Genomic DNA, 14,597 nt, shown 5'->3' with positions numbered 1-14,597 from the left:
CAACTCCTGAACTGAAGGGGCTCCTCCTGGGCTCCTCCATTCCGCTTCCTCTGCTTGGGAAAAGCACTGCGGATGTGTGATATCGCAGCATCTCTGCACTGCCTTGATGAACGACCACGATCCCAAAGGAACGGCGCGCGCTTGTGTGTGTGTGTGTGTGTGTGTGTGTGTGTGTGTGTGTAAATTTGCGTATTTATAAGCCTCTGCATTATTCAGCTTAGCTGTTGAAATGCATTTCAGGAGGAAGGGGGGGCAGTGAAAGAGGGGAAACCCAGCCCGCCCCCACCCACGGAGCAAAGACAACACGACAAATGTTGCCCGTGTACCGACATCCACCTTCCCCAGCCTGCCCCACATACACAAACCTAGGGCTGTGAAGATTCACATAAAACAACAAGTCAATCGATTATTAAACAAGCTGCACAACGCCGTCAGGAACACCTGGCAACACAGGTGTCCAGTGCCATTAACCGAGGTCGGAAGTACAAAAGATTAAAAGAAACGACTTCAAAACCCATCCTGCACAAACTCCTAAGACGCCCAAAACAGCTTTAACTTGGTAGTGCAAACTGCCTCCCTCCAAAACACTGCCGGCTTGGGGTGGGGGGGCCTTAAGCACACGCTGAGCATTTTCACCTGATTACTGGATGTGGACATTCAACTGCATAAAGGGGAGAGATGAAAGAACTCCGCACAGGCTCAGAGGATAAAGGGGTTTCCGCACCCGACTGTATTAATGGCTGTCGTCGCTCTAATTTCCACCAGCTCTGCCACAGGAGCAGGGCAGACGGCAGGCCTTGACCAGCGCCAACAAGTGACTCTGCAGACTGATCACATCTCCTGGAGATGGTGGCATTTGTGCAGCGTGGCCTGTGCCCCCCCCCCGTGCCCCCCCTCCACCAAGATGGAGCCAGCCTAGAGCCTTCTAGGAAACCCAGAAGCACCAGCTATTCCAGGTGGAGTGGGTGGATTCCTCCAAAGCCTTCCGTTTGATGAAGGGGCCACTGCACCACAGCAGCATGAAGGTTGGCAGAAGCAACGCCTGGGCGTGGTGCTTGTGGGCTCCCAGGGCCTGGACCGATTCTGCCTGGGTGCAAACATTTGCCTGTGCTTGCTCCATCAGCCCAAACATTTCCTCTCTGCCCTTAAACACATACCCCATTTTTGTGTGTTTTTAAAAAAACTCTCTCCCACAAGAAGTCTCTCTATTTTTTTAATTTAAGAGAGCTTTAAATTCAAACAAAATAGTAAGAAATAATCACCAGGCGTAAGGGCAGCTCCTGCTGTAGCTATCATAGCTAAGCTGCTTTGGAAAGCTTTAAAGAGATTGTTGGGAGCTTTAAGACAATTAAAGGGGAAGAATCAAGCAGCAAGACTAACAGCAAGAGCACTTCAGAGAGAAGCTGTGGCAGAGGGCCCAGCGCCCGTCTCCTCCTCCACCCTCCCGTAAGGGGCAGCCAGGAAGCTGGATTAGCCCAAAGGCCTCTCTAGGCCAGCGTGCCGTTTCCCAGGGTGGCCAACCAGCTGCCCCAATGGGAAGCCCGCAAGCAGGACCCGAGCGCCACAGCCCTCCCAGGGCCTGTGCGGCTGGCCACGGCACACGAACGAAACTCCCGCGAGGGACTTGGCGAAACTGCATGGCGAACAATCTGCCCGTGGGCTGAAGGAGACCAGCTGGGAATGGACCCAGCTGAGCCTCCACCTGGACTCTGCCCGATGCTGTGAAGTGCACCCCCTCACCTATGCATGCTTGTCAAGTGCATGTGCGCACACGGCGCTTTCACATCCCCCAAATGCGAACTCAAACAAACAATGGGGCGCTAATGACCCAGAGCCAGCGGAATGGCCATCGCTCTCTCCCGAGGCCTCTGCCTTGCAGGCAGAAGGTCCCAGGCTCAACCCCAGACATCTCCAGGGAGGGCTAGGGAAGGATCCTGCCCGAGGTCCTGGAGAGGCACTGCCAGCCGGTGTCGGCAATACTGGGCTTGATGAACCCAGAGCCTGGCTCAGTCCACAGCAGGTTCCTAAGTGTTGAGTCATCAAGAGATGAAAGATCAAAGTTACCTTACATGCAGGTGTGGAGCACGGAAAGATGCAAACAAGTCGGAGGGATGCGTCAATGCATTGCAGTGGTGAGAGTGTTAGGCTGGGCCGAAGGAGATCCAGGTTCAAATCCCCACTCAGCCTTGAAGATCACAAGGTGACCTGGGACCAGTGTCTCTCAGCCCAACCTGCCTCACAGGGTTGTTGCAAGGATAAAATAGGCGAGGAGAAGACCAGGCATGCCATCTTGAGCTCCTTGGAGGAAAGGCCGGATATGCATTCGATAAAATAATAAATGCGACAACAATGAGGCCAGCCAGCACATGAATATCCCTCATGCATGGACTGCAGCATCCAGAGGGGATCTGTAAGTGAGCCATGCCACACGCAGGTGGTCACAGTCAGTTATCTCGTGCATGAGCTCAAGCAGGGTGTTTTTCAACTCAAGCTACTTTTTATTTATTCATTGATTACATTTTTAAAGTGCCCAATATCCAGTTTCCTGGGCAGCATACAAATTAAAACACAAAATACAAGGCAACAATGACAATAAAATAGATGTCAAAATTAAGATAAAATCACCACCAGCTGCACATCATAAAAACAAAAATAGAAAACAAAAACCCACCAGCAGGAAGACAACCACACAAAGACATAAAAGCAGTTCGCAAAACGCCTGGGAAAAGAAAGAGGTCTTCACCTGGCACTGGAAAGAACACCACGTGGACATCAGACAAGCCGTTCTGGGGACGATATTCTACCACTGGGGGGCCACCACTGAAAAGTCACGTGCCGCACCTCATCTGAGGGGGGCACCTGAAGAAAGGGTTTCTTGATTTATGTACTGTGTTCCTATACTATCCAATAACAAAACATCAGATCAGAAAATAAACGTCAAAATCATAAAATATATAAATATGTAAACGTCTAAAACAAAGCTGCCACAGAATAAAATCAAAGTAAAACCAACAGCAGAGGACAGTGTTTGTCCAAGGATCACAAACACATTTTTAATGTCCGCAAGTGTAGCCAAGAGTCACCGAAAGTTCAGTCATCAACAAAGGAGACATCAGGGGGACTTGGAAAGACAGTGTGGAGCACATGCCTAGAAATGCATGTTTATTTTCTCTTTATTTTGTTATATATCTGGGGTATAGAACACCACCTTTTAACACATGTTTCAAGGTGGATAATGATAAGATGAAACAATCAAACACCATAATAAGCATAATAAAAGTAACATAAAATCAATGAAACAAACCAGGAGCCAGTAAAATAAAAATTAAAAACCCAGGGGAGCAAGTATCCTAACAGGCAAGTCAAATGTCATTCAAACCAGAGAAAGAGAGAGAGAGGGCAGGGTGAATTTCCCTGTGAAGAGAGACTGAAAGAACTGGGCATGTTTAGCCTGGAGAAGAGAAGTTTGAGGGGAGATACATGATAGCACTCTTCAAATACTTCAAAGGTTGTCACACAGAGGAGGGCCAGGATCTCTTCTCGATCCTCCCAGAGTGCAGGACACGGAATAACGGGCTCAAGTTAAAAGAAGCCAGATTCCAGCTGGACATCAGGAAAAACTTCCTGTTAGAGCAGTACGACAGTGGAACCAGTGACCTTGGGAGGTTGTGGGCTCTCTCACCCTAGAAGCCTTCAAGAGGCAGCTGGACAGCCATCTGTCAGGTATGCTTTAAGGTGGATCCCTGCATTGAGGGGGGGGGGTTTGGACCCGATGGCCTTGTACGACCCTTCCAACTCTGCTATTCTATGATTCTTTCAAGATTCAAGATATTTATCATTTATTTTATTTTTATCCTGCATTTCTAACAAAAATGGTACTCAAGGCAGCTTACAAAAAACAAGTTAAAAAAGATTAAAACAATAAAACACATTAAAATAAAATTTAAAAAACAATGATTACAGAATAAAAACAGCACCCAATCCACAGAACCACTTACAGGCCAAAGGCCTTCTTGAATAAAGCAGTCTTTGCCTGCCATCAGAACAGCAAAGAGGCAGCGAACCTAGGCCTAATCTACACCAAGCAGGCTATTGCACTCTGAAAGCAGTATGAAAGCAGTATATAAGAGGCAGGAGCCACACTACTGCTTTATAGGGGTATTGAAGTGCACTGACAACTGTTGGGGCCCATTGACGCAGACTAGGGTGACCCTATGAAAAAGAGGACAGGGCCCCTGTATCTTTAACAATTGCATAGAAAGGGGAATTTCAGCAGGTGTCATTTGTATATATGGAGAACCTGGTGACATTCCCTCTTCATCACAACAGTTAAAGCTGCAGGAGCTATACTAGAGTGACCAGATTTAAAAGAGGGCAGGGCACCTGCAGCTTTAACTGTTGTGATGAAGAGGGAATTTCACCAAGTTCCCCATATATACAAATGACACCTGCTGAAATTCCCTTTTCTATGCAACTGTTAAAGATACAGGAGCCCTGTCCTCCTTTTCATATGGTCACCCTAACACAGACCATATACTGCTTTCAGAGTGCTATATCTTGCTTGGTGTGGCTCCTGCCTTTTATATACCCATCTGCTTTTATAGTGCAATATCCTGCTTGGTGTAGATTAGGCCCTAGTCCCCCTTGGGAGGGATTGAGAGGGAAAGCCTGGGAGCAGCCACCGAAAAGGCCCTCTCTCATGTCACCACCAAACATGCTTCCGATAGTGGTGACCTCGAAAGAAGGGCTTCTCCATAAGACCTTAGGAACCGGGCAGGCGAGTATGGGAGAAGGGTGTCTTTCAGGTAGCTTGGTCCCAACCTGCACTTTGAATCCTGCCTAGGAGCGGACCAGTGGCCAGTGAAGCTGCTGTAATAAGGGAGTCGTGTGCTCCCTGTAACCGGCCCCGAGCAAGAGTCTAGTTGCAGCATTCTGGATGGGTTAAAGTTTCTGAACGGTTTTCAAAGGCAGCCCCACGTAGAGCATGTTACAGTAGTCCAAAAATGATATAACTAAGATATGTGGCCGTGGCCAGATCAGAGGTATCTAGGAACGGGCGCAGTTGTAGCACTAGCCTCAGCTGTGCAAGCACACTCATGGCCACAGTCCAGATGTGGGATCCAGCTTCACAGCAGAGTCCCAAAATAAACCCAACCTGCCGCCAGCCTGAGTCTCTAGGGGGAGCATAACCTCATCAGCAGAGGTTGAATCCCTATTCCTTGAGCTTCTTTTTGACTAACCAGGAGCACCTCTGTCTGGTTTGGATCAAGCTTCAATTTGTTTATCCTCATCCAGCCTATTCCAACATCAGGCACCAATTTAGAACCAGAACAGCTGGATTTAGATGGAAAGGAGCGATAGAGTTGGGCACCATCAGGCTACAGGTGGCACCAACAAAACACCAGTCAACCTCTCCCAGCAGTTTTCATGTATATGTTAAATAGCACGGGGTATAAGGTGGAAGCTTGAGGGACACCATAGGCCAACAGCCACGGTGTTGAACAGGAATCCCTCAGCACCATCTTCTGAAAGTGACCCTCCAGGAAGGACTGGAGGAGCCACAGTCTAACGCTGCCTCCCAATCCCATCTCAGCCAGAGGCCCCAGAAAGATATAATGGTCAATGATCTCAAAAGCCTCCAAAAGGTTCAGCAGAACTAGTTCCTGGCATGGATCATCCACCAAGTTGACCACAGTAGTCTCTTTCCCACAGCCAGGCCAGAAGCCAGATTGAAATGGATCTAGATAATCCATTTCACCCTGAAATCCCTGGAGCTGAGAAGCTACCACTTGCTCCAGCACCTCGCCCAAGAATGGAATATTGGAGATCGGCAGGAAATTATCCAACACAGTGGGGTTCAGGGAGGTTTTTTTTTAAAAAAACAAAGGTCTTACCACCACCTCCGTTAGGCAAAATGGAAGCGCACTTTGCCATAAAGAGGCATTCCCCACTGCCCTTCCCCATTCAGCCAACCCCCCGGAAGGGCAAGGGCCCAGCACAAAAGTGGCAGGCCTCATTTCCCAAAGGATCCTGTCCACATACTCAAGCTGTACAAATTGAAAAGTCCCCATTGTAACTGGACAAGCAGGGGCCAAAAGTTACACCCACTGGACTTGTATCAACTGTGGCATCCAAGTCAAGACAGAATATATCTGCAAAGCGTAATGCAAAAATTGGTCACAGCGGGCTATTGAGTGGTCTACCTCTTTGTCTTGTGGGCCAGAGTGTAACAGGCCTCTGTCCACCTGAAAAAGATCCGCTTGGAGACTCTGAGCAGACTCTGTGCAGACGTAATGGTGGCGGAGAATTTCTTCGCCGCCACCACTGCCACAGAGGAGGCTTTCAAATGAGCTCTAACCCATGTTCAATGGGATTCGGTCCAAGTTTTCTGCCAACATCTCTCTAGTTGATGTCCTACTCATTTCATCGCCCACAGCAGCACTGTGGAAAACCAGGGGGCTTGTTGGGCTCCATACCATGAGAGATGGGGGGCTCAGAAATTATTTCAATCGCCTGGGGCATTTCTCCGTTCCAAAGATCAACCAGGGTTTTGATAGAATCACCTGCCAAGGTGACAAGAAAATCTCCAAGAGCCATCAGAGAGCCATCCGGATCCATCACTCTCCTAGGGTGAACCATCTTAATCGGTTCCCTGCCCTTGCAGAGGCTCCGAGACCCAGCAAGTGGGCTCTCCCACACTAGAGGCCTTCAAGAGACAGCTGGACAACCATCTGTCAGGGGTGCTTTAAGGGGCATTGCTGCACTGAGCACTGGCTGGACTCAATGGCCTTAGAGGCCCCTTCCAAATCTACTATTCTATGCTTCTAAGTCTCAACCCCACCAGGTAATGATCTGCCCATAACAACGGAACTACAGGAAGTTCCTCCACTCACAGATCACTCCACTCTACACAGAAAACCAGATCCAAAGTGTGCCCTGCCTGTGCTCCTTGAGGCAGGTGCTCATTGAGGCAGACCCATGTTTGCCATGCATGGAGGCCATGAAGGCCTGAGCCACTCCTGACAAGGGGGCCTCAGCATGCTTGTTGGAGTCTCCCAGCACAACAAGCTGCGGAGACTCCAGTATCAACCCCAAGACCACCTCAGCTAGGGAGACTGTTGAGTAGCAGGGTGGACAGTACATCAAAAGGACCCCTAGGCTGACTGAACACCCACCGTCAGATACAAGCATTCGAAACTGGAAGACTACAGGATGGGTCACCTGGACAGGGGGATAGAATCACGACAGGCCACTGCGACTCCACCTCCCCACCCCAGATCTCACCTGCTGCAACACAGAGAACCCAGGCTGGCAAAGCTACGAGAGACTGACTCCCCCAGCCTTAGCCAAGCAGTCGCATTCAACCAGGTCGGACACTCATCCAGGATCAGGTCCTGGATGGCGGTGGCTTTCCCATTCACCGACCTGGATAGTCGATAGTAGTAACAAAGGTACCAAGCGAATATTGTCAGGGAGGGAATTCCAGAATGTGGGCATTAACTAAGAAAGCCCTGCTCCAGGAATCACCCACCTATCCTCAGAAGACAGGGGCACCCAGAGAAGAGCCTCTGGCGAAAATCTTAATTGCCAGGAAGCTTCATGTGGAGAAATCCTCCTCTCCTCCTCCTCCCTGTTCGCAGGAAGGCCAAAATGCCAGCTTCTAGGCTTGCTCTGTCCATCTTTCCCCCCACCACAATCCATTTATCCGTCCAGCCGGGGCAGCACTCTTAAGCCCTGGTTCGCACAGCACAGCCAATTCCTGGGTTCTTTAACTGAAGAATTGGGGTGGGGGTGGGGGGCGTGCAGGAGCAGGTGACCATGCTGCCTCCCAGCCACTCACCACTTCCGCTTTCAATTAACAAGCAAATAATGGGGTGTTCCTGGGTTGTTTCATAATGTGGGAATCCAGAAATCCCAGCAGAACCTCCATCTCCCCAGCCTCACCAAAGTCTGAAACTACATAATAAGACCATTTAACAGTCCAGCAGCTCCTCAGGAAAGCACTTTCCCAAACTGGAGCAGGGGGTTGGACTCGATGGCCTTGTAGGCCCCTTCCAACTCTGCTATTCTATGATTCTATGATTCTATGAACTTCAGCTACTGAGTGGAGGTGTGCTTCTTTCTTTATATCCAGAAGGATTTACTTTTAGGATGCGTAAGAGTGAAGCATCTGCCCCCCTGAGTCCCTGTTCTTGGCATACTCCTGACTGGAAAGAGGAAATCCCTGCACTGTAATTCATGCAGAGAAGCAGCAGGCAGCCTCTTCTGTGGGTGGGCTCAAGCCAGCCTTCAATTATTTGCATAAATTTAATTATATACACCTCGTATTGATACTATATTAATGGTTTGTATTGTTAAGCATAACAATAATAATTTCTGCCAAATTTCCAATCCTCAAACAAATCATGACTTTTGAACAGGACAGAATTGATGAGATCCTGACTCATTAATGAGATCCTGACATCCACGTAACTAAGCCAGACACACCAAGAAACAGAGGAGAGCTCCAAAGTTCGGGAAGGAAGGTCTGACCAAGTTTTGTTCTTACACTCGTGTAGCTTGCCAAGGACTAACACAGAGTTGCAGGGCCGGGAGGACTTAGGAACACTTATAAGGTAGCAATTTTTTTTGAAGTTATTTGCCAGTCTGACCCTCCTCAAGCAGCTTTAAGAACATCAGAAGAGCCCTGATGCTGGATCAGACCGAGGGTCCATCTAGTCCAGCACTCTGTTCACACAGGGGCCAACCAGCAGTTGACCTGGGACCCACAAAGTGGTCATGGTGCAACAGCACCCTCCCACCCATGTTCCCCAGCAACTGGCACACACAGGCTTACTGCCTCAGATACTGGAGGTAGCACATAGCCATCAGGGCTAGCAGCCATTGACAGCCCTCGATAGCCTTTGCTTGGAAGGGTGTTGTGGCTGGAAGATGCTCTTCGATCCTCCTCCAAAACAATCACAGGGTTAAACCGGAAAGTCTCTGATGACCTTAGGCAAAGGCAGCAACTGCTGTGGCCATCCAGCCTCCCCTGTCTACACCAGACCCAGGGCTTCATTTGTCCCAGCTGGGCTGCGTCCTGGCACCAGCTTTCAATTCCAGAAGTCACCCTTGGAACTATGAAGAAAGAACAGATGAGAGTGCACCTGGGCAGATGCAAAGTGCCATTTCCCACACCACGGGGCAAGTAAGTACAAAGTCCCCAAACAACAGGGATTTGAGGAGGGGCTTCCAGGTCAGAAGGCGACACTTCCAGCCAGTCCTGAGCCCGTCACCTCTTCTTCTAAAACTCAACCACTGAGTGCACCATTTGCGGATCCTTTTGCTCCACAAAGGACAGTCGGCCTGGCAAGCTAGCCATCTCCTTGCTCAAACCCCAGGTATTTAGGTCTTGGGAACGCTGACACGCTTTTGCTGCTGGTGGCCTCTGATAAGTGTGGCCAGCCCCAGGCCTCATCACAACCAGGGCACTGCAGAGGTGGGCGGAGCCTGCCTTGGCCGTTGCCTGGTTATCTCCCTGCTCCCAACTCCAAAGCTGGGAGGAAGGCTGGGGCTGGTTTGGCCACGATGCGGCCGAGGCGCTTGGAGCAGAGCCCCCGCCCCCGCCCCGCCCCTTCCAGCTGCAAACTTTGCGTTGGAAAAGCGAGCAGAGCACTGCCTAGACCTCGCATGGAGGCCAAGATCCAAGCGGGAGGCAAATAGAGGGCAGGGTCCTGGGGAACACCATGTCTGGCTTGGCTTCCTAAGGACTGTTTAAACAATATGTGAACCAAAATTCAATTCTCCTTCAAAATTCACACTTTTCTGAATTTTACAATAGTGTTGTGTGATTTTAAAAAAAGGCGTATATATTTGGGAACACTGCGCACAAAGATGTGAATATTAGGGAAGATAATATTCAAAAATGTATTATATTAGAGGGAAATGTTTGCAAAAATGTGTATATTTGACAAAATTGTATACACAAATGTATGTATTAGGAGAAACGCTCACAGAAATGCACCTGTGAATTTTGAACACACACAGAGCTCAAACTGATGGATGAAACAAACTTAAGGTCAGAAAAATGAGGAGCCAGAATTGTCAGATTTCTCCATCCCTACTGAAGAGCAGACAAAAAAACCTGTGGACCCCAATCTTGAGACCAAGTTCAAATCACAAGATGAAAGTGATGAACTGTTTCCAGTTTTCTTTTGCTGTCCTGCCAGTAAAACGCCCAATTTGGACAGATAGAAGGACCCATCCACTTTCACCTTCAAGCAGAAGCTGCTTCCCTCCCTCCTCAACAGCAGGTGATGGCTGGCCCACGGCTGCCCTTCCCAGAGGGGTGGTGGGGAGGCCATTATCAGCCAAAGTGGCCCTTCTTTAATGGCCAAGAACAGTACTAGAAGACATTGTCACTGGCAGAGGAGAGGAAAGAAGAGGAGAGGATTCTCCATTCTCATGTGTGGCTATGGGAACTCTCTCTCTCTCTCTCTCTTTTCTTCTTCTTCTACCCCACAAGCCAGAGGAAAGGGTCTCTCCATTTTCCACACATGGTTTCCATCATGGACATGGCGAGGTGTTTCACACATTTCACAGCAGCAAACCTGGGTTTGCCCTTGATCACCCATTCAGCAAGGAGCTTCATTCAATCCTGGCTTCCTAAAGAATGGACCCATTGACTGCATTTACACATTACATTTTTAGGTGTTCCTGTGAAACATCTCAGCCATGCTGTCCTTGAAACCATCCCAGGTCCACACAAATGCTTTCCCGTAGCACTTTCAGGACCCTTTCATGCAAAATACCACCCAGGGCTCAATGGGGCAGAGAGGTTGCATCTGAAAGCCCCACAGATGAGAAGCCTTCCCCACCGTCCAAGCTGCTCCAATTCAAAGGCGGCGGCAGCGGCTCTAGAAAGCTCTGTGTTAGCGAGAAAAGAGAAGCCGGCTCAACAGAGTATCACCTGCCATCACGCCCAGGTCTCACAGGCAAGAAGCACCTGTCCAAAGGCCAAGAGAGCTGTAGACCTCCCAGCATTGCTGAGAAGTCCTGGTACTGAGCTATTGACACTGCAACACGCGTACACGCTAGCCTTGAAACATGGCCAGTGGCACACGACAGGCTCCTGCTGCCGCTCGCCCTGCTCCACACTGCGCTCACCCCAGGCAAACAGAGCCACTGCTAGTGGATGGAACTTCTGCTGCTAGGCAAGACCACAGTCAAGCCACAGAGTCACGGGTGGTCTGTCTCCAGAATCATTTGAGGGGGTGCCAGTGAAATTGTGCTTCCACCCCAAGAACCCATGCATGCATGCATTCATGCACGTATCCCAGCATCCTCCAAGGCACTGCAAGGGACCCTAGGGCACACCTTTTACGCTGCATATCTCTTGGCTTGGCCCTGAGTAAATCTGGAGTCAGCAGTGCAAAAGCATCCAACCAACTGGGTAAAGGGGGCTAGGGAGAGCAGCCCCCCCACAACAGCTCCATGGCCCATCTACGCCCAAATCCAACCGCGATGCTCAGCCAACTGAACTCAGCGCAGGACCTTCAATTGTGGAGCTTTTCTGCCCCAAGTAGAACGAGCCGTAATTTAACCTGAATTTCTCAGCTTGTCTGTTGCTGTACACAGCGGGCCTCACAGCCTGCATGGGATGTCCCACTCCATGAGGCTTTAAAGCCAGAGAGACTTGGGGTGCTTTGAGATGGGGGTGGCGCCTCATGTTAACAACCCAGAAGCATTGAGCATCTATTCCGGCTTTTCTTCCTTAATGGATTTTTTCTCATTAAAAAAAAAGGCTGAAGAAACCGTGGGAAAATACGGAGAAGCTACACCTTGAAGAAGCCTCTCTGCCCACCCTCCGCATTAAATTCTGTGAATGAGGCAATACGATTCCATGATAAAAGGTTCACTGGGAAGACTCCATTAACCATCTTCTGCTCAGGACAACCCAAACTTAAATCCCTTGTCTAAGGCAGGGAAAAGATGCCCAGGACCATTCAGTCCATACTCCAAATATCTAAGTGGCCTAGTTCTCAGGGCTCACACCCCACAACCTCTTTTCCATGCCAGGGCTCGACCCTGGACCATGCAAGGTACAAACAGAGGACGGGTTTCCGTCCACAACAGGCAAACTGGAAACCTGGCACCTCTTCTTCTAGAAATTATACATGCACCGGATTCCAGTGCTGCACAGTTAAGACATCCAAAGTTGTTCAGAATCTCTCTCCCTACAAAATCTAGCCATCGCTGAACTCTACCACAGCTGCAGGGAAGCACCGCTTCGGAAAATGGGCCGGCAAACCCCTTGGCCAGGATGGAGAATCCAGGCCCTCAAGCTGTCACCAAGCCAGGCCAAGCCCAGAAAGGACGGCCAACTACAGGCCAAGGAGGGAAGGGGAACCGTTGCCTGCCAGTCCCACGGCTGCCTCTTGCCAGCCTGTCTGGCACTTCCAAGGCACAGAAGGGAAACCACAGCAGACCCATTAGCCGAAGGCGGACAGGGACGGGCACCCAGAAGGCAGCCTTTCCGTTACTTGCAGCCGCTTTGCTGTCACAGAGCGATATACCCTCTCCGCGCCCCCCACTCTCCAACCTCTCCCATTATGGAAGCTGAATAGGCACACAGACCATCCTGGGCATCCCCAGAGGGTGGGGGCAGTGGGGAGGGTGCATCTCTTGCCCTGTTGCGCTGGACAGTTCAGCGCAGGAGGGGCACCCCCATTATTGAGTGCGGTGCCTTCTCCACCCACCCACCCACTACCGACGCCTGCCTGCCTGCCTGCCGTGTGGGTGGGGGTGTGTGGAGCAGCATGTGGCAGCGCGAGTAACGCTGAATTTCATTTTTCTCCGGCGCCAAGCGGCAAGTGCCACTCCGAGGTGCCACTCCGGCATGCCCGCATCCGGCCATGTGTGGGCAAAGCCCAGCAGGAAGCCACCCCCGCAGGGAGGCAGGCAGGCAGACAGGGGGGCATCAGCGGGAGCCCTGGCCGGGAGGGGGCTGGCAGCCAAGCGAGCCTCAACGCGGGCGGCGGGTGCCAAGAGGCCACCCTGGGAGGAGGGTGGCCAGAAATCACACGGGAGGGGGCATCCTCCAAAACGGGTGGGGGCGGAATAACGCAGAGCAACCTCCCCGCTCCCCTCGAGCTGCCAGCCGGGAGGGGGCTGCGGCCGGGCGATCAGCTTCGCCCCCAGCCGCGCAGCCGACGCTCGGCATCCCTCGGAGCAGCCGGCGCCGGCGGCGGCCTCTCTCGGCGGCAGCATCCCCGCCCAGCATCTCAGCGCGGGCGGGGTGGGGGAGGCATCGGGGCCCGGGGCCCGCCCGAATCCGCCCCCCCCCCCGCCGCCGCCGCCGCCGCCGGGGTCACTCACTGGCTTTGCCCGGCTTGGGCCTCTGCAGCAGCTTCTGCACCGCGCCGATGTCCTCCGCCTTCACCGCCTGCATCAGCTCCTGGTCCTTGCCCATGGCGAGAGGCGGACGCGCGGCCGGGGAGGAGGAGGAGGAGGAGGACGAGCAAGGGAGCGGCGGCCCGGGCGGGGGTCCTCAGAGCCGGCGGCGCATCCTCCTGCTCGCGCCCCAGCCGGCTCGCTTCGGGCCCCGGGAGCTGGCGGGGGGCGGCGGGGCTTCTCCTCCTGCTCTCGCTGCAGCTGCTGCGGCGGCGGTGGCGGCGCGCAATGGAGACGCGCGGCCGGGGCGCAGCGCTTGGCGGGCGGGCGGGCGGGCGGGGACAGCCCGGCTCCGGGGCTCGGGCGGCAGGGGCTCAGCACAGGCGCCACCGCCCCCCCCTCCTCCGCCTCCTGCCCTGCGGCGCCGCCGCTCCTGCTGCCAGCGCCACCCCCCGCGCCGGCGGCGGCGGCGACCCCTCCATGGCCGGGGCTGCAAACGCGACGCGACGCCACCCGCCGCCGCCTCGCCTCGCCTCGCCTCGCCCCGCCGCCGCGCACTGCTGTGCTGCTGCTGCTGCTGCTGCTGCTGGTGGTGGTGCAGCCGCGGCCGCCGCTCCGGAAAGAAGGCGGGTCCCTCCAGCCGCAGCCTTGCCTGGGCGGGGGGCATCCGGGCGGCCCCACCTTCGCCGGAAGGCACCGGCAAGAGGTTTCCTGGGCGCGTGCAGAGAGCCTGGCGAGTCCCCGCGGCCGGGTCCCAGGCAAGCTGAGGGCCGGGTGTCGGAGCGTTCCCTCTCAAGCCGCGCCTAGGCCCGGAACTCCTTTTAGGGGCCCGCGGTCAGGCCAGCGAGCTGAGGCGTTATTATATATAAAGTCCGGAGGGCAGGGGAAGATGGGCCTTGCAGTCCATTCCCCGCCCCCTTGACCCAAAACAAGCTGGGCTAAAGAGACCTAAAGGCAGAACTTGAAGGTTCTTATCTATGCCAGGGGAGGTAGTCTCTGAGCATGAGCAGAGGGCCCTTGTCATACCCATTCCCAAGCCCAATATAGCTGGGCTAAGGGCTCCTGTAGGCAGTGCCTCGGCCTGGGGCCTGTTATTCGCCCCAGGGTGCAGCCCCAGAAACTGAGGAGTGAGGATAGAAAGGTAATGCCTCTGAGCATGTATGCGCTGCATGCTTGACTCGCCACAAGGAATCCCCTGACGCAGCGGAGGTCGGAAATGGTTGCCA

At 52.7% G+C, this 14,597-nt stretch overlaps 1 protein-coding gene across 1 annotated transcript in view; it reads right to left on the bottom strand.

The window, feature by feature from the left end:
* CASKIN1 (CASK interacting protein 1) overlaps positions 1-13,468 on the bottom strand; it is a 117,897-nt gene extending 104,429 nt beyond the window's left edge. Inside the window, exon 1 of the mRNA XM_063143325.1 lies at positions 13,357-13,468. Coding sequence (XP_062999395.1) covers positions 13,357-13,450 — 94 coding nt within the window. The 5' untranslated portion in view covers positions 13,451-13,468. The remainder of the gene's footprint in view (positions 1-13,356) is intronic.
* Between the last annotated feature and the right edge of the window lie 1,129 nt (positions 13,469-14,597).

This window comes from Elgaria multicarinata, chromosome 17, assembly GCF_023053635.1.
Source record: "Elgaria multicarinata webbii isolate HBS135686 ecotype San Diego chromosome 17, rElgMul1.1.pri, whole genome shotgun sequence".
NCBI classification, from domain to species: Eukaryota; Metazoa; Chordata; class Lepidosauria; order Squamata; family Anguidae; genus Elgaria; species Elgaria multicarinata.
The sequence above is the reverse complement of the archived record's forward strand: the minus strand, read 5'-3'. Positions and strand labels throughout refer to the sequence as shown.